We start from the raw sequence: 20,659 nt of genomic DNA on the forward strand, positions 1-20,659 counted from the left end.
ATGTCTTGTCAGTATGGTTTCCTTATAGAAACAGTTCTATTTTGTCCTTGTGGCTTTTCATGGTGACTTAAAACTCATAGGGACGACAAGTCACTAATCTTTAACAGTGGTGGTAGCCAAAGTCAGATGCTTTGGGAGGGAAATTGGACTTGGTGGCCTATAGGGACACCCTATTACATCTGTGTTTTGCTGCGACCACACCTGCCACGTAGGCCTGAGCTGGCCCCCTTCTCTGGTCTAGGCCCGCCTTGACGCCAGCCTTATCACTGGAATCCTACTTCGTGGGACTTTTGGCCCTTTAACCTGAGATTTAGTTTGCTACAGTTGGAGACCTTAAAGGAAAGCATTACAGGGCCCAGAAAGAACACATACGGGCTCACTAATCTAGCAAACAGAAGATCTACCGAGGATTGGAAGAGGCTCGCTGGGTGGCCTTGGGAACCCCATCCAGTCACTTAGGGCACGGTTGGCCACATCCCTTTGGGTTAGTTGGTTCATTTGCTTATAAGATCAATTTTCTGCCCTCCTCTTTGACTTCACCCCACTTTTTTTTTAAGTAGGCTCCACGCACAATGTGGGGCTCAAACTCATGAGCCTGAGATTAAGAGTCACCCGCACCATGACTAAGCCGGCCAGGTGCCCTGACTTCAGCTCACTTTTTCAGCGGAGGAGGCTTCCTCCACGGGGGCAGAATGTGGGACCTGCCTCTCCGGGTTATTCTAATGAAGTAAAGGCTAGTAGTCGGCCACTTAGACTATCTGTACGTCTGTCTAGCCTCAGTGTATCCCAAGGGCTCCCTGGCAGGAAACAGGCATTTCCAGAACAGAGCAATAGCGATGGCAGATCAGATCGGGGCTGCAGAGATGGAGTACTGGGAGAAATCATAAGTTGGTGAAGCAATTGTTTGTTTATTTTGTTAACCCATTGGTTCATTCATTCTTTCGGTTATTGAGCATTTCCTGAGTACCTACAATGTCTCAGGCACGGTTTGTGGCCCAGGACCATGTCCTTTCCCTGTTAATAATGGCATACAGACGCTCTCATCTCTGACCCCTCTCCAAATCCTACCAGCCTTACAGTAGCTACCCTTTTTGTTTGTTGTTAAAGATTTTATTTATTTGACAGAGAGGGAGAGATCACAAGTAGACAGAGAGGCAGGCAGAGGGAGAAGCAGGCTCCCCACTGAGCAGAGAACTCGATGTGGGGCTCAATCCCAAGACCCCGAAATCATGACCTGAGCCGAAGGCAGAGGCTTAACCCACTGAGCCACCCAGGCGCCCCTACAGTAGCTACTCTTAAATAGTTGTTGTGGTAAAAGTGGGTACATCTTCTCACCTCTCTCTCTGCAACAATTCCCAGATTTGTAAAATGAAGCCAATAATTCTTGCCCGGGTGCCTCACAGGGGTCCTGGATGGATCACCTGAGAAAACAGATAGGAAAGTACTTTTAATTATAAAAATAATAAAATGCTGATTGTAGTGACATATTAAGATTCTTTGAGGGCCTCTAGTGTTCCCCAGAATGAGCCCTACCCAGCTGTAACTGTCAACTAATACCAACAATTCCAAATTCGTCCCCTTTAGAGATTCAGATTTGAGAAATGTGTAGGTTTTAATGTATACCATTGTGCGAACACTTTCTCTGTGCCAGGTACTAAACTCAGCACCTTACGTGAATTACCTCATTTAATCCCCACAGCAATGCCCCTCGGGAGGTGGGCATGGGTATTATCACACCCACTTTACAGAAGGGAAGCATGAGGCCCTGAGGGGTTAAAGAACAACTGGTTTATAGCGACAAAGCTAGTAAATGAGAGAGTCTGGATTTGAAATCAAGTTTCCCGACTCTCCAGTATGAGCTTTTAACCACTGGGTTATACTTCCTCTTAAAAAAGAAAAAAAAAACAACAACAACTCTGTATGGGTCTAAGCTATTGGTAATAGTATCATAAATGTTTTTATTTTAAAGCGGTGGACATCTTCCTAAAACTGCAGAGAACCATTTCTACCACAGACAGGGAGCTCCAGTGATATAATTTTTGGTTTGGGTTTTTTTTTTTAAAGATGTTAATTGTTTGAGCAAGAGAGAGAAAGAGCACAGGGGCAGGGAGGAAGGGTGGGGGAGAAGCAGACTCCCCGCTGAGCAGGGAACCCGACGCGGGACTTGATCCCAGGACCCTGAGATCATGAGCTGAGCCGAAGGCAGACACTTCACCAACTGAGCCACCCAGGTGCTGCTCCAGCCAAAATAGTTTTCATTGTGTCTCCAGTGCTTCTTTCACTTCCTGGCTTGTTTCACTGGGTAGACATTTATTCCACTGGGAGGACTTACTTGCACTACTTGCGGCGTGGCGTTAACAAACATAAAGTAAAAATCAGGGGAGCTGGAGTGGTAGAGAAAGCGTGTGCTGTGAATAAGAGGCAGACGTGGAAGCAGTGCCCAGACAAGAGCAGCTCTGGGTGTGGGTGGCCTTCTCACTGATTCTGTTAGGAAGCCCAGCCTCTAGCGGGGCCGTTCACACTTTGTCGCTAACGTCTCTGTGTGCCCCCTTAGTGCACAGACCCTTATATTCCTGGGAGCATCCAGATGGGTTTCCTCAGGGAGCTCTGGTGGTGCAATCGGTTAGCATGCGGTGCTCATATACAAGGGTTTCCTCAGACTCTTAAAAAACTTCCACCCAGGGCGCCTGGGTGGCTCAGTGGGTTAAAGCTTCTGCCTTCGGCTTGGGTCATGATCCCAGGGTTCTGGAATCGAGTCCCGCATCGGGCTCTCTGCTCAGCGGGGAGCCTGCTTCCCCCCGCTCTCTCTCTGCCTGCCTCTCTGCCTACTTGTGAGCTTTCTGTCAAATAAATAAATAAATAAATCTTTAAAACAAAACAAAACAAACTTCCACCTAGCCTTCTTTCCGGTACCTCCGTGTCTGGCCATGGAGTGTTACTTGTTCTGCCTTACGAGGCTTTTGGAATAAGCTTTTCGGGTCTGCTTCTGGGACTGCTACTGCTGCTCCTTCTCCTCGCCTTCCTCTTCAAGATTGTTCTTAGCCTCAGCCACAGAGTTAACATGTTCGAGAACTTGCTATCTCGCCAAGCAACGTGCTAAACACCTTCTACACCATCATCTCTTTATTTGTTCACTTTTCCATTTACGGAATATTTTTCGAGTATTTACTTTGTACCAAACACTGCGTTGTATACACACTGGTCATCAAAGCAGACCATTATCCCTTCTGTTAGTCTAGAGGAGATGCAACAGGGGAATTTCTCCTTAGAAACCGTGGAAAGTTCTGTGACAGGATGCCCCCACGGGACTCTGAAAGGTGAGTGACTAGCATTCTCCTCCATTTTACAAGTAAGAAAACTGAAGTTCCGAGAGACTACATAACTTGCCCGAAGTAACACAGCTCCTAAGTAGGCCGAGTGGCAATTCAAATCCATGCTGGTCAGATTCCAAAGCTCACGCTCTTAACTGCGTGACTTTATTGCCTCTCCAATGTGTGAAGTGCAGATACAGCCATTAATTCTAGCCCTACGCGTTGGGGTTCTGGCTTCATCTCAAATGTGTGGACTTGCAATTGTTTCCAATTAGTTGTGGCTGTGGCTTGGTGCATTTGTTCAAAGAAAGCATGCACACAAAACAGAGGTCACGTGCCCTCAGTTTTGTGGATGTGCACGACGTATAAACGTTGGAATCATGGCATTTGTTTCCCATTAGCTTATGCTACTCGAATGCAAACAGTAAAGCATGTGTTTACATTGCTGTGGACATGGAAATCTGGGCCCCCCAAAGCATTCCTTGCAGGTTGTATAAAGCCGAGCATCCAAATCGTTCAAAATAAGTTTTGTAAGCCCAGCTTTATAGCTTTAAAATGTAACCTGGATTCCAGATATTGAAAAACGGCCCAGAGAGAGGTATGTGAGTGGCCCAAGGAGACAAGACCAGCTAAAGCCTCCAACTATGTACCAAGCCCCATATTTGCAGTTCTCTATTTTGTTTCTGATCTTTCATTTTTAAAAAGCTCAAGAGCTTAAAGTCAAGAAAACTCTTAGCCATGTAGCAGCAGTCATGGAATTTTTCATTCTATTCTAACCAGCTGTCTGAAGCTTTTCAAAACAAACCTGTTTGTGATGAGATGGTTTGGTTATTTAAGGCACAGTAGATGGCAAGGCTGGGAAAAGCAAGTGGGAGGCATCCAGTGCCATTATCTCTCCCCTCCCTGGGTCTCCCACCCAATAACAAAAAGCTCACCCACCAAGCTGTTGTTCACAGCCAGCATCTGTGAAGGTGGGAATGAATTAGAAACTATCATCTCAGGTAAAGCCAGTTCGGATGGCAAGAATGTGAAATGAAGGTCCCATTAGTTGATGTCTTTACTTAACACCGCATGTTGTTGTTGTTTTAGGAGCTCTGGGCTTAGAAACAGAAGCCCTTATTTTTAATGAGGCCTCCAACTCTTACTCTGGGACTTGGTCAAGTTATGCCCTCTCTCTGAGGCTCAGTGTCCTCCCTTGATGGGGGAGAGAGGGATGGCAGTCTTCCTTGTTACACAAACCGGTAGTGAGGAGTTGAGGATTCCTTTAGAGAACATATGTTGAGCCCTAACACAGTGTGTGGCTGCTCAGGTTCATCTCTTTGCAATCAAGATAATTTCAAGAGGCATGTTATTTATACCGTGTAGACAGATCAAGAGTTGCTGCTCTCGCTGGCCTAATTTCAGCATATTTGATCCCCTAAGAACAACAAGTATGTTCTTTGATCTTAGTTCTCCCGCCAACCAGGCATGAAAAGAGCTTTGGCCAAATCACATCGACCCATGCCATGGTGTTCTTTTGGTATCCTGGTTATGGTTTTAAGAACATGAAATTGCTATATTCTAGGAAGCCCCCTCTTTTTTCTCCCCCTTACACTGTGGTTCTAATTTTCTTAACTAATTATTCCAGGCTTTTTAGTTCCTTTTATCACACAGTCCCGGGTACCTGTTCCAAAGCTAACTTTAAATATTTCACTTTCTAATCAAACAAAGTCACTCACCTTTACACAAGGGGTATGTTCATTAACGACAAAGACAGAAAGGTCATGATGTCCATACTTAAGCGAAAAGGAAATCATTGGATTGAATTTACTTTAAAGAAATAATGGTTTGAAGAGCACGTATCGAGGAATTCAAGCACACACGAGGCTGAGGGGACTCTTTACCAAACATGATCTCAGACGATTTCTGGGAAGTAGAGTGACACTGGAGCAGCCTTTCTTTAAGTGGGAACTGGGGTTCCCTTGTGGCAAGATGGCAGGAGACCAGTCTAGTCAAAACTGAAGGTCTGTGCCCCACCTCAGGCCTACTAAATTAGGAGCTCTGTGGATGGGGCCTGGGAGTCTGAGTTTTTAACAAGCATCCAGGGGGATTCTTACGGACATTAAAGACTCATTCCCATGGTGTATAAAAAAGTACACATCCTTTTCCTTATTTTTTTTTAAAGTAATCTCTAGCACGACATGGGCCTTAAACTCATGACCCCAAGATCAGGAGTCACACACTCTACTGACGAAGCCAGCCAGGCACCCCTAAAAGAATGCATATGCCTGGGGCGCCTGGGTGGCTCAGTGGGTTAAGCGTCTGCCTTCGCCTCAGGTCATGATCTCAGGGTCCTGGGATTGAGCCCCCTCATCACATCGGGCTCTCTGCTCAGCAGGGAGCCTGCTTCCCTCTCTCTCTCTGCCTGCCTCTCTGGCTACTTGTGATCTCTGTCAAAAAAAAAAAAAATCTTTGAAAAAAAAAAGTATATGCCTTTTGGCCCAAGAATCCTATTGATGAGAAACTAAGGAAATAACCCAGAATATGGAAAAAGTTATGTGAATGCTCCTGATGCTTCATCATTATTTATAAGAATGAAAGTACTGGAAGTGATGCCAGTACTCAGAGCTAGAGCACCATTAAGTGAATTTCGGTAGATTCCTTAAAAGCACCGTGCAGGTGTTTTATCACATTTAAAGCATCACAATAATTCTCTGAGACAGGCATTATTTTCCTCATTTCACAGATGAGGACACTGAGGGTTCGGGAGAATAAGCAGCAAAGTTAATAAGTGGGGGAAATGCTAATAAAGGGGGAAATCAGGATTCTAACCCTAAGTCAGTCTGATTCTCAAATCCAAATTCACCAATGGGGAAAAAAAACAAAACAAAACAAAACAAACAAAAAATAAAAACCGGCATTAGGAAGAAGCCTTCCTTTGAAAACACAAAGGTGGTGTATTCGAGGTTGGGAATTGGGGATTTTCCCTTCTCTTTCCTTTCACCTTTCTGTATTATAGTAATACTTATGTAATTAAAATATTAGATTATAGGGGTGCCTGGGTGACTCAGTGGGTTAAGCCTCTGTCTTTGGCTCAGGTCATGATGTCAGGGTCCTGGGATCGAGCCCCACATTGGGCTCTCTGCTCGGTAGGGAGCCTGCTTCCCTTTCTCTCTGCCTGCCTCTCTGCTACTTGTGATCTCTGTCTCTCTGTCCAATAAATAAATAAAGTCTTTTTAAAAATATTAGATTATAAAATAAAAATGCATTATATATTTAAGCAATTGTGATAGTCTCATGCATTTCAACCCGAGTCGCAAGGAGGCTAGGAGCTGTAGAAAAAGTTGGCTGTGAAAAAAGGCCTGTACGCTTCTTGCTAAGGCCTGCCAAACGAGGCGTAGCAGAAATGTCAGGCTTATGGAATGATGACTGGGGGAGAGAAGTGAAATAATCAGACCTGTGTTTTGATAAGATAGTTTACCCTGATAATCATTATGCTGCCCCTTGGCTTTTAAAAGGCTCACAGAATAGTGTCCTTTGAAAACGGTGAACAGTTAATCAAAAGCATTAGACACCGAAAGTTAGCTGATTTGTGGGCAAGGCCCTCATAACTTTCTTTTTACAAAGTGAGTGTGCCGTCTGGAAGACATTGTAAAGAGCCAGAGAGGGAACAAAAAGGTCAATAACGTGAACCGTAATTAGCTGATTTGATTTTGGTGCCAAATTCCGGGCAGTACTAAATCCACAGTTCTCACTGGCAGTTCCCCATCTCTGACACATCACCCTTCTTTCAACACTCTGAGGCTTCAGACCCTTCTTTAGGACTTTTGCCTTAACAATGGTTTTCTAGGTTTGGATTTGTTTTGTCAATGTGTGCGAGTGAGGCTCATCGGCAGATAATCCTTCGATGTCAAAGTCGTCTCCAAAAGGGAGCCATTTAAGCCTCAAGAAGTAATCTTGCTGGCAGTGTTTTAAAGTCGGGTTTTTTTTTTTTAATTGTACTTGAAAAAAAAAAAAGAAGAAGAAGAAGAAGAACTACCAGAGGATACCAGGGCATCATAATCAAGGTTAGAAAATGGCCTCTCAAAGATTAGCTATCGATCTTCGGCAGGGCTGTCCAAAAGCATTTAGCTCCTCATTCACATGTTCTTGTGTCATTAATCTTTCGCATTTTCATGACATTATGGCAGTAGCTTTGAAAGAATTAAAGATACCATGCCGCTTTATTTTGCTTCCATTTAACAGCCCATTTATTGAGTGCCTACTGTGTGCCAGACACTGTCTTAAATGCCGTGAGGTTCAAAGACAAAGAAGACTCCGCCCCTGGGCAGCTCACAGTCTAACGGTAGAGCGCAGTCAGACGTCCGCTCAACAGTGCCAGGTTGCATACATAGAGCGCTATTTAGTAGGTACAGACAAAGGAAGTGGCGATGGAAGAAAGAGAGGGCAGGCCATAAAGACAGTCTATAGCAGGAAGGCTTTCTTAAGGAAGTGGCATTTGAACTTGGCTTGGAAGGATGGCGTGCTTTCAACAGACGGCAATGAAAACAGCTCATATTAGGTGCTCAATTAACGTTTGCCAATGGGACTGATGACAGGCACACATAGGAGACATGCTTGAGGAATGGCAAGTTCTCTCATCTCCATCTAACCGCGAGTTCCCCTGAAGGGAACAGTTCTTACTCAGGTACTCTGTGACACACATTAAGGACGTACTTTTGAAAATTAACCTAAAAATGCTGACGTCAAAAGCAATTTTCTCACATAAAATAATGGTAAATGGTAGTCAGTCAAACCTAAGTGAGAATTTAGCCTAGATTGGTTTTGTGAACCCTGGTGCTCCAAGAAGCCTCGGGAGGCACACGTTCAAAATTACTTGCACAACAGGACCAAGGTGTTATTTTGCCTTTTTCACTGGGTGGATTTTGGCACCAATGGTGAGTACAAGTGTCAGCAGCGCCAGCAATGACACCAAACTGTACCAGCAGTCATTATATTCGTCACTGGCACACAGCTGCAGGAAACTAAAAGGCAATTTCACTTGAGGATATCACAGCTGGCCATTAAATTTTTTTTTTTCATGGCTGGGGCATCTGGCTAGCTCAGGTAGTGGAGCACGCAATCCTTGATCTTGAGATCATGAGTTTGAACTCCGTGGTGGGCATAGAGATTACTTTAAAAAAAAAAAAAAGAGTTATGGCTGAAACAGTAAAAATAGCTAGTTGATTAAACTGTAAGTCCTGAGTGTCCTTTAAAAAAATATTCTGGGGGCGCCTGGGTGGCTCAGTGGGTTGAGCCTTTGCCTTTGGCTCGGGTCATGATCCCAGGGTCCTGGGATCGAGTCCCGCATCGAGCTCTCTGCTCAGCAGGGAGCCTGCTTCTCCCTCTCTCTCTGCCTGCCTCTCTGCCTACTTGTGATCCCTCTCTCTGTTAAATAAATAAATAAAATATTAAAAAATATATATTCTGTGTGTATGGGGCCCCTGGGTGGGCCAGTCAGTTAAGTGTCTGACTTGGTTTCGGCTCAGGTCATGATCTCGGGGTCCTGGGATCGAGCCCCGCATTGGGCTCCCCGCTGGGCATGGAGTCTTCTTGAGAATCTCTCTCTCTCCCTCTGCCCTTCCTGCTCAGGCTCTCTCCTCTTCCTCTCTCTCTAAAATAAATAAATACATCTTAAAAACAATATTCTGTGAAGTACACATGAGGTGTTTCTGCTGCAAACCATATAAATGTGCGTGTCAAGGAAAAGCACTTGTACGATTATTTGAGCTATGAGCTAAACTGGCCTCATTTTCAGGCAACGCTATTTTTGTTTGAAATAATGACTGACAAATGCGGCTACCCAACCTTGAGCATTTGCTAGACATTTTCTTTGAAAGGAACAAAGAGAGCCCATCAGTTAAAGGAAAAGCTGATAGGATTTGTTGCCAATGATAGAATTTAAACTTTCAAGAGAAAATAAAAATTTTGGAAAACTTTATCTGCCACCATGAGCTTGAGAGCTTCCCAATAGACTTTTCCTAATGAGGTTGGAGGTGAAGTAATTAATGAATGTGGGTTTTTTGAATGTATCATATAATGAAAGGCATTGACATTTGGAAGAGCTGCACAGCTCAATGAACCAATTTTTGGATGACCCATATATGATGATACAAAATGGGTAAAAGTCCCAAAGTTCAGAACACACCAATGGATTTGAACGTAACAGAACACGAAACATTGATTCATGTGGTTTTCATATTCCACGCTGCAACTAACTTTTCCCACTTGTTGTTTTTATGAAGTATCACTGAAAAACATCCACAGTTATCTGGAAAGGCTACTCAAACACTTTCCTCTTTTTCCCACTACATATCTGTGAGACACTGGCATTTGTACAAATATTCCAATCAAAACAACATGTAACAACAGATTGGATGGAGAAGCAGATATGATAGTCTGGCTACCATATTAAGATGGAATTTAAAGAGATTTGCAAAAATGTAAAACAATGCCGCCCTTCCTTCTAACTATTCTATGTCGGGGAAAAATATATTTCGTTTCCATTAGAAAATTTTATTTATGTTAACACATCATGGGTTTATTACTGTTTAAACTAGTTATTAAATATTTTTTACATTTCTCAGTTATAATTTCTAAGACGGGAAATGTCAATAGATATGACTTGTATAAACAGAAGTTCTCTAGGATTATGAACAAGAGTATAAAGGGTCCCTGAGACCAAAAAGTTGAGAAATCACTAGGCTAGCTGATCCTAGCCTAGGCATCTATATTATACATTTTTTTTAGCTTTTATGTATTTATTTGACACAGGGAGAGAGCTCAAGAGCTTACAGGCAGGGGGGAGGGGCAGGGGGGGAAGGGGGAGCATCAGGCTCCCTGCTAAGCAAGGAGCCTGATGCAGGACTCGATCCCAGGACCTTGGGATCATGACCTGAGCTGAAGGCAGGCACAACCAACTGAGCCACCTAATACATTTATTTTTTAAAGATTTTATTTATTCTTTTTTTTTTTTTGAGAGAGAGAGAGAACAGCAAGGGGGAAGAGCAGAAGGAGAGGGAGAAGCAGGTTTCCCAATGAGCAGGGAGTCCAACACGGGCTTGATCCCAGGACCCTGAGATCCTGACCTGTACCGAAGGCAGACGCTTCCCTGACTGAGCCACCCAGGTGCCCTTATGTTATACATTTAGATGTGTATGATGAGTTGGGATGGGGAGGGCCGGGGGTGGGGATACATTAGAGCAGCAGGGTGGAGATGGTACTAGATGGGATCCTGTAGGTGGCTTGGCTTCTCCAACACCATTAGAGGTTGCTGGACTTTTCTTTCTTTGCTTGAAAAAAGAAACAAACCCATGGCCACATTTCTCTATGGTATATAGCCTGTTCCAAGTAGATCTTGGGGTAGGAGCTAAATCACAGGTGGAGAACATGAAAGTATACTTTGCAGTGACAATGAACATGGATAATGGAAACCATAGAAACCAAGATGTGTCCATATACGCATTTTTTTTTCCTGGATACCTCTTGTGTAATCACAGAAATCTCATTTTGGTAGATCCAGCATCTCGTGTTGGCTGTTTTTTAGAAGTACGAGGGGAGCCCCACTTTTTGGGCTGTAAATGAGTGGTAGGGCAGGGATAGAGGACCCTGGAATGCAGCCGTGGTGAGAGATGGCAGGGGAAATTCATGGGGTCTGAGAACTGCCCTCAGAGACTGTGCTGTGAGCTGGGCTTCTGGGTCAGTGGAGAGATTTGAGGGAGGGAGGTGGGAGTCACCGTACAATTAAAAAGGCATTGGGAGGGCACCTGGGTGGCTCAGTGGGTTAAGCGTCTGCCTTCGGCTTTGGTCATGATCCCAGCATCCTGGGATCCAGCCCTGCATCAGGGTCTGCTCAGCAAGGAGCCTGCTTCCCTCCCTAGCTCTCCCTGCATATGTTCCCTCTCTCGCTGTCTCACTGAAATAAATAAATGAAATCTTAAAAAAAAAAAAAAAAAAGGCATTGACTACATAACTGAAAAGCCAGACACTGAGGGAAAAAATGGACAGGACTCTTAGTAGGCTTATTATATACAATAAAGCAACATGAATTTCAAACCACCTTATGGAAATTGTGAAAGAGGGAGAGATTTTCAAAGTTTTCCTAGTGGTCATGGCATGGCATGTTGGCCATTAATCATAAGTACATATTTAAAATGTGTGTAAAATGCCACTGCTGGTCTCTTCATCTGGTCGGAAGCATTTGTTGTTTGAATTCAATGGAAATACTGTTGTAGGAGGCTCCCATAGGGATGTTTTCTGACCTTGGTGTCCCCTCAGCCTATAAATATGTTTTGTTGGTCACAACTTAAGTTTCTCATCATTGAGGTTTCCTACCACAGAGGCTTTCGGGGACTTAAATACCACAGTATGGAAGGTCTGATGCAGTACACACTAGCTACTGGGTGGTAGATGTAGCAGGGAGGAGTAGAGAATCATGTCAAATGCTATGGAACGTTCCAGAAGTATAAAACTCTCAAGAACATAAGCAGTGGGGATGCCTGGGTGGCTCAGTTGGTTGGTTTCAGCTCAGGCCATGGTGATCTTAGGGTCATGGGCTCGAGCCCCACCTTGGGCTCTGGGCTCAGCAGAGTCTGCTTAAGCTTCTCTTTTTTTCCCTCTCCCTCTGCCCTCCCACCACATAAATAAATAATATTCTTTTAAAAAAGAATCTAGGGACGCCTGGGTGGCTCAGTCGGTTAAGTGACCAACTCTTGGTTTCAGCTCAGGTCATGATCTCAGGGTCATGAGATCGAGCCCCACTGGGCTCCACGTTTAGCGCAGTCTGCTTGGGACTCTCTCCCCCCTTCTCTCTGCCCCTCCCTCGTGCTCTTGCTCTCTCTCCCTTTCAAATAAATAAATAAATCTTAAAAAAAAAAAAGAATACAAGCAGTTTATACTTACCTACATTGGAAAAATTTTTTTTTTTTTAAAGATTCTGCTAACTCATTCAACGTTTAATAATGCCTCCTGACACTGTTTTAGACCTCCCCTCAATTGCTGCTACATTTCTGGTCATTTCTTTCAGCTCCTGAGAACCATGTCTGTGCCCAAAGGTAGAGTCCTGGATAAAAACCTTGACGAGGAAGGGCTGGAAAGCGGCGACTGCGGCGACGATGAGGACGAGTGCATCGGGGGCTCTGGGGACGGGGCGATGAAAGTGAGGAACCAGCTCCGCTTCCTTGCAGGTGCGTGTGCGAGCCGGCTGGCAGCCGAGCCGATTCAACACCAGTTCACTCTAACTTTGCAGAAGTCCCCGCTACCTACAATGCCATCAACTCTGCAAGGAAATATTATACTCTGGGGTGGGGGGTGGAAGAGTTTTCAGGTAGTCTTTTTTGTTGTTGTTGTTTTCCCCATCTCTGGACCTGGGTAGATGAAAAAGGTAACTTCCAGTTTTTGTTTTTTATTGTCTAAAACGAACTGATCAAATCAGGTGGCCCTGTTTCCTGTTGGACATTCCTTGGTTCTTCTCAATTATAAAAAGCCACGCCATCTTGGGGGTCCAGTGAGCAGCAACAATGGGGTAACTTCGGAAGGAAACATAAGCATACTGCTCTTGTTTCTGTCTTCATACCGTTGCCCTTGTTTATGTCCGTGTAGATACCCCTCTTTCGTCCCTTCTTCAGTTACACCCAACCCTCCACTGTATGTTAACTCTACTGGAATTAAAACTTAAAATTTGCATTTTCAGTATGCTTCAGTGACAAAAAGCTAGCTTTGGGGGTAGAGCAAACCTGTATTTGCATTCTGGCTCCTTTCCTCCTAGGTCTTCACTCCCTCGTCCGTCAAATGGGGATCAGTACCCCAACCTCATGGGCCTATTGGAGGATTACATCAAGAGGGAAAGTCTGTAAGCATCTAGCCTAGTACCTAGCTCAAACAGGGTGGTCCATAATTGTTAGTTTCCTGGAGCAAAATCTTCCCTACCATCTCAGTCTACACACATCCGCCATCCTCTCTGAATTGCTAAAACAAACTCTGCCACTGCTTTTCAAGAAATAGTCTGCCGTGGCTCCCAAGTTCCATTCCTAGGACATAAGATGATCACGCAGAGGCTGGCATCTTATAATAAGGAAAAATAACAGAACCCAACGTTCTCTGGACATTAACCAGACTCCACGCGCCGTGCCGGAACTTTGCTGACATTGTCTTGTATTGTTTCCACTGTGACCGAGGGGTGGTTATTATTCCCACTTTACAGATGAGAAAACTAATGCTGGAAGAGGTAGAATAATTTGCTTAAGGTCGTGCGGTCACTAAGGGCAGAGTCAAGATTCAGAACCGGCCAGTGAGATTTCAGAGGCCTCTCTCTGAATAACCCTACTCTGATTCTTCTTTCTCTGCTCATCTAGACAATTCTAAAAAGCCTGAACTCTGCTTTGCATTTTGCCACCCAGAACAGCTTTCAGTCATCTAAAGGTTGCCCAGATGAGTTGCCAAAATATTAAGTAGCTCCAGCATCGGTCCTTGGGACACATTGCTTTTCATCCTTCTCCAAAAATGTCCCGACCTACCCCTCCTCTCACTTTCCTGCCCATAAGCCCATCCCTATCCATTTGAAAATGCTACGCCACAATTCCATGGATACTTAACTTTTTTCAACAGTGTTTGGTAGGGGACCTTGTCAAGGGCCTTTTCAAAACCTAAATAGATTACATCCACTGGTTTCCCTTTGTCCACGTTGCACATTTATCCTCTCAAAGAATGCTGGTCAATTAGTTAGGCATGATTAAGCCTAAGTGCTTTGTAAACTGTAAAACACTACACAAATGGTGGTTAATTTAATTTACAGGAAAAATGATGCCTTACTCCCAATAGGTTACACTCGTGTAACATGTTCAGCCATCCTTCCAGCCTGGCGCTCCCTCCATCCCCTTTGAAATGCTTCTCGTGGAGAGGCGACTCACTGGCAATCCGCCAGGCTCATGGCACAATAGCTATTTGGAACGACAAGCTCTACACTTTGGTCAGCTCTTACACAATTTTACCCCAAATCTGGGTGGATGCCATCTGGTTCTGGTGATTCATCGACATCCACTTAGTCAACCAGACTTGGAACACTCTGTGCCTTTACTGCCATCTCACTCAGAACTTCCAAAGTTTTCCTCCAAAACACAAATTGGGAATTTAGAAAAAATAAATAAAAATAAAAACAAGGCTCAGAGGAGGTTCAGACCCTCTTTTTATCTCCCTTTTGTCCCGGAACAGACCTTTTACCCTTGTACACCATGACCAGCCAGCAGTCACCCTGGCTGGCTGCCCTGGCTCACTTCTTCCCTTGTTTTGCACTGGATGAAATGCAGGACTCCTCTCTTCCCGTCTTTGCTTCGAACTCCCTGTGTCCTAGGGCAGGCCCCTTTCCTTTTCTTAAAAGTCAGTTTCTAAAAAAAAAGGAAGAAAGAAAGAAAAAAAGTCAGTTTCTCCATTTGTGAAACAGAGACTACCCCATGCTCGTGGGCCCTGCTAGGGTGGGCAATCCGCAATCGTGTTCATCAATTTGGCTTGAGTCCCTGGCAGGGTGCCTATTGTAGTCTCAGGGATATCTTCTTTAGAGTTTTCTTCTTACCTTGTAGGTCCCCTGCTTTCTTACTTCACTTTTCTTGGTTATGTAAGATTGTGGCAATTCAATATCATCATCGTCGTCGTCGTCGTCATCGTCGTCATCATCAACTCATCCATGCAAAGCATTTGGCACAGTGCCTGGCATCTAGGAAGCACTCAAAAAATGCTATCTACTCTTAAAATGATGGGTCTGTTGCTGCCTTTGCTGACCTCTGGGAGCTCAAAGAGCCTGCAGATGTAGCTTAGAATTAGCTTGTTTTATTAGTGTGTTCGCTTCAGACCCATAAAAGGCAGTTAAAACCAGGTAGCCAATGTTCAGCAATATCCCCGATATTCCTTGCTATTCCAGGTGGAATCCGTGGTCCAGGAACATCTGTATCATCTGGGAGCCTGTTAGAATCGCAGACACTCAGGGCTCACCTCAAGACCCACCCAATCACAGGTCATGTTAATAAGAGCCCTGGGTGATTTGTTGGCAGCCCTTACCGCCTTCTTTTTGAGCACTTGCAGCATTTTGGTTTCATACCTGAAGCATCTAAGAAGCCACTAAGCTGGCCCACGGGGAGCTAAGTGTTGCAGGCAGTAGGAAAGAGGCCTGAGGCCCAGTCACCCACGTGGTAGGTTAGGACACTGGGATTCCAACTGTTTGCACGTTTCCTCCCAGTGGGACCTTGAGCGGGTCACATATTGCTCTGAGCCTCAGTTTGCCCAGCTGTAAGATAGGCCTGTGCATCCTTGCCAACCTAAGTGTGTTGTGGAAATCAAAGGTGCTGATGAGTGTGGAGGTGCTTTGCAACCTGTTGAGCTCTACAGATATTTATAACAACCGGGAGACTGTTACTATGAATCCCCAGATCTCTGGAAGCTCTCTGGCTTTCTCAGCATCTCTAGCTTGGCATGTGTTTTCTGCAAAGATAGAACTGAGCCCATGAGTTAGAAAAGGCTTTTGCACTGAGCACCATGTTCAGACTCCCTTCCAGAGACAGACCATCCGCGCTGGAGCTGGTGCAGTAAATGGACGGTCTTGTTGCTGGGCTGCCATCAGCCTGGTTCCCAGTTACTGGCCTTGTCAAAGCCCTTATTCATCATAAGCTGCTTGGGAAGCCGGCTGCTCCCAGCACTTTGGCCGGGGCTGATTCCTGAGAAGCTTTGCAAGCTCTGGCCAGGTGTCCCTAGCCAAGACATGATGACTAAGCATCTTAAGCATCTGGCCCCTCTCCGCCAAGTCCCCACTCTCACCCACACGGAAAACCACACACACATGTGCATGTACTCTTGTAGGCACATGCATTTGTGCACATGCATGCGCGCACACACACAAACAAACACACCTGCTCTTGAAAACAATCGAAACATGCTTATAAAGCAACCCAGCATGAAAGACCCATCTCAAAGGTCCCTGTCACCACTCCCTCACCCCCTTCCTCCCTGGGCTTATTCTTGCTCCAGCTTTCACTAGTCCGTGGGTACAGCCAGAACATTCTGGAGAGCCTAATGTCTTTTGCACTGCAAGTCAGAGAAAGCAGATGATCTTGACTCAAGCTGGGTCAGAGACTGGCGGAAGTGATCACAGATGCCGTGGAAGCCTCGTTCTTGGGATGAGAGAAGTGGAAACAGGCCTGAGAAGATAAACACATTCCTAGTGGCTGCGCGGGAGTAGGGTATCTCGAGCCGGTTGGTGGGGAGCTGAGGAGGAGGAGTCACAATCTCGGGCTCACATCTCAAGCCAGTATTAAAACCAAATGGATGTTTCTTAAGCGTTTAAACACATGTCTCTTGTGGAAGGGTTCACCCTCAAGAAACTTTCAGTTTGGCCGTGTCCGTGTGAGGACTAAAGAGAGAAAATCTTGCACTTGTTCCCGGGCTGGGGGTCAGGGAGAAGGTGAAGTCCAGGCCCAGGCAGGTCCCTTTTGCCACTCGGTGCTGTCGCGTCGGGGCGTTGTGAGGGGAAGCAGCTGTCCGCTCTGCCCCACCAGTCACCTCCTCCCCGCAGTGCTGGAGCAAAGCCATTAAGACTCAACAGCTGTGGGCCCCGTGAGTCTCTACACTCAACATTTCCTCCTTGCTGTTACTTTACAATCTGGAGGCAAAAAAAAAAAAAAAAAAAAAAGCCAGGACAAAACAAAGCAGAACCAAAAAAACAACATTTAGGAAATATTTTTTTCAGCCCGAGATTTTCATTCATATTCTTAGCTCATCAATTCATATTCTGACTCGTAGCAAGCCTATCCATGTAGAGGAGGTGAAGGACCCTTCGCCACCTTACCTCTTCTGAGTCGTCAAGTCAGACCTTCATAATGCTGGCTGGCAGTCACCTTGTATGAGTAAATTCATTAACGACTTGGTTTGGTGAGAAGGATAAAACCAATGGAGGAACTGTGTAACAGGCTATTTCTCAGGGGTGACACCTGCAAGATTATAACATTTTAGACCAAATCATGTAGCCTGCAGAAAAATAAGTAGAAAGTTTGTAGAGGAATGAAATGTCCTGGGAGATTTTTTTTTTTAATGGGAAGGTTGTTGAGTCCTGTTCAGAGATCAAAATACATGTGGATACAGTAATATATTTATATGACCCTATCGGTCATAAGTCCAGGAATAAATTATGGCAGTTTTCCCAAAGTATATTTTATAGTTTGATAGGCCTCCTTCCTCTGCACACTTTGCTTCTCACTATGTAACTCACTCCCAGAGTTCTCAGGAAGGGCCTCCTGGGGCTCAGTCGGTTGAGCATCTGACTCTGGGTTTCGGCTCAGGTCATGATTTTGGGGTCCTGGGTTCGAGACCCACGTTGGGCTCTGCGCTAGGCGGGGAGTCTGCTTGAGATTCTCTCTCTCCCTCTCCCTCTTCCACTCACCCCCACTCATGCGCTCTCTCGTGCTCTCTCTCTCAAATAAATAAATACATCCTTAAAACAAATATTTCCTGACTTGCCCACTTCCAAAAGTTGTCAAATGAAACCCAGGTGATAAAGGACATGAAAGTGCTTTATAAACTGTAAAAGCAGTTTCTCAGTTGGGGTAATATTGTTAATATCGTTTACTACCATTGGGTTATAAGTTTTAGTTGCCAAAAGCCTATAGCTAAAATTAGAAAAATTAAGTCCCCAGTGTTCTGGCCAGCAACTTTCACTATAATATGCTCCTTTTCCATCCCCAAGATGGCGTTTTTTAGTTACTCATTAACTTGCTTCTAGCCCAGCGAGGAGGTATTTGAACAATGACAAATATGTCTTCTGAGTTGTGCAAATAACCACAGTGACAACCGTGGTAGTCACCTACATCTTGAAAGAATCACAGCTAGTTAAGTTTTGTTTTCTTTGGTGTTAGTGGGACAGTGAGGGCAAGGGTGCACAAGTTGGTGAAGGTCAAGGAAGGGCCTGTGATTTTTTTTTCCATTCTCTCTGGCTCTTAGCTCTAAGCAATTGCTTTCATGCCTTGATCTTTTCGAGAACAAACGCCATAGGGAAGCCTAAGGAAGCAAAGCTTACTATAATAGCACTTCACTCAGATACAGACCAGGTGGTTCTTGCTCACAGACTGACGAGGCAGCCAATCTCATCTCTCCCCAGAGCTTTGGGCAGTTGCCATGGCTCCCAGAGACAGATTTTGATGTGAGCTTTAAGAGCGAGTGATAAAAGTTTCAGTACGTGTTTAGTACGTGTACCCAGAAAAGGCCCTTCTCCGTGCTATAGGGTCGCCTAGTGAATTAGTTCAGCTAAGCTGGTGGTAGATGAGAGTAAGGAAAGGTAAAAAAAACTTTCCGTGAAGCTACCATAACCTGAGATGCTTTAAGGACTGTGTTTCTTATTACTCGTGAGATGTTTCTAGGCCTACTGCCCTGGGAGACTTTCCTGCCTGGGCCATTAGGCTAGCAGGCTTTTATTAAGTGTAACACTATGGTAGTTAGACTTGCCGGTGGGCTTCACATGGAACTCTAAGAATCGGTGGGCGGGGGTCGTCAGGGGGAGTGTGAACGATTTGCAGCCATTGTATTACACTTTATGATCAATTTCAAATGAAAAGGAAACGGTTGAATATATGAATCTGACTAAATGGTACATCTGATTTTCTCTGGATAAAGCCATGTTGGCCAATTTAGTGACGGCCTCAACTAGGTTGTGGTCATCTAGTATGACAGAAGCAAATGGGAAGGAGAGAGCGAACACTTTGCAGGTAGAACATGGCAGGAGGAATGAACAGAAAGGTGGCAAGCCCAAAGGCTCCAGGTAAGCTGAAGCCAGCCCTGGAAGATAATGTCCACAGGGGATCTGGGAAAGCAGGGCCATATGCCATCAACTGGGAAGTACTCCCCTGCAGGAGGAAATACCATCCCAGAAGGAGAGAAAGACATAGTGTCCAGTTCAACCTGCTTAGTGGCCCTGAGCGACGGTCTTTTGCATGGGCCAAATCCAAGGAGCCCAGTGTAATGAGGAATTCTGAGCCTGCAGAGCTAGACAGCAAGTGAAGGTGTCAGGGGCCACCATCAGTCCCGGGGGCCACACACGGAGATCAGCTCCGAAGCCTGGCTGAGGTCCTGCTCTGGCATGGAACCACCAGATGCTTCGCGATTGCCGACCTCCCACGAAACCTGTGAAATGCCACACACGGGCACGTACATCTGCATGCAGGCACATGTCCTCAAGGCTCTTCCCAATTCACACCATGCCGTCCTTTAACTTTGGTTACTATGGCAAGAAGGTGTCACCAGTTATCTTTTTCTCCTCCTTATTTGCCTGTGGCAGGTGCAAGGACAGGTCCAGTCTCCTTTGGTAGGAATGAAGTTACTGGCAAGTTTTTGTTTGATTAGTTGTTTGGTTTTTTCTGGCTTTTTGTTTGTTTGTTTTTCCAGTTTGGTTAGTTGTTTTGAAAAGAAAGTTTGTTATAGTGCCTGCCTACGTACACACCTGGCTAAGAGATGTTTAATGATCCGGTAAAATGATCCGTGGCACTTATGGTTCTTAACATTTCTAAATATACTTGCTGAATTTTAAAAACTGCCTTTTGATCTTTTTTTTTTTTTTTAAACAATCCTAATGGGTATGGGTGAGGGTAAAGGCTTATGTCTTTAAGGTGAGAATGAGAGATCAGTGGAGACAGAATCTTATAATTTATAGCTCGTTTATTATATCGGTAATCAGTGATTATAATCGGTATACCGATTATAATCGGTATACCGATTATATCGGTAATATAATTACCGAATAAATAAAAATCAGTAGCGGCTGTTCTGTAAATTCTGGTGCCCGAGCAGGGAGCAATCTCATTAGCGACTTCAGGATGGACTTCAGAGCAAAGTAGTGTCCTTGACTAACAATGGGCTCCTCAGAGGGTAGAAAGCCAAGTCCTTTTCATGGTATATTTACACTTATCAGCTCCCAGTCACCAACCTCTGCTCCCCTCCCCTGCCTTGTAACTGTCACTTAGTAGGTGTTCAATAAATATTTCATTTATCCATATATTGTGTTTATTTCTCAGCATTTGCTTCCTTTCGCCTCCTATTTGGCAGGTCTTAACCTCCCTGCTTCTTTAATTAGCTTCCTCAAAGTAGCCCTTTGACTTCTAGCAGCTGAAATTGTGAGCAGAGAGATAGGCAGTCCCTGTTCCGGTCCATACGGGATTAGGAGCTCCTGTGAGGCAGGCAGGGCACGCTGTGTGAGATGCTCTCTGTCTGTAGCCTAGCGCACCTCTTGAGGAGAGTGAGCAGGATGGTGAAGAATCTGCAAACAGGCTTAGTGGAAAGAGAGTGAGAAGAAGTAGCAATGTTCG

At 44.9% G+C, this 20,659-nt stretch overlaps 1 protein-coding gene across 1 annotated transcript in view; it reads left to right on the forward strand.

The window, feature by feature from the left end:
• The window catches only part of GPC3 (glypican 3), a 403,047-nt gene that overhangs the window by 339,662 nt on the left and 42,726 nt on the right, over window positions 1–20,659 (forward strand). Inside the window, exon 7 of the mRNA XM_047716543.1 lies at window positions 12,355–12,514. Coding sequence (XP_047572499.1) covers window positions 12,355–12,514 — 160 coding nt within the window. The remainder of the gene's footprint in view (window positions 1–12,354; window positions 12,515–20,659) is intronic.

This window comes from Lutra lutra, chromosome X (assembly GCF_902655055.1).
Source record: "Lutra lutra chromosome X, mLutLut1.2, whole genome shotgun sequence".
Taxonomy (NCBI): domain Eukaryota; kingdom Metazoa; phylum Chordata; class Mammalia; order Carnivora; family Mustelidae; genus Lutra; species Lutra lutra.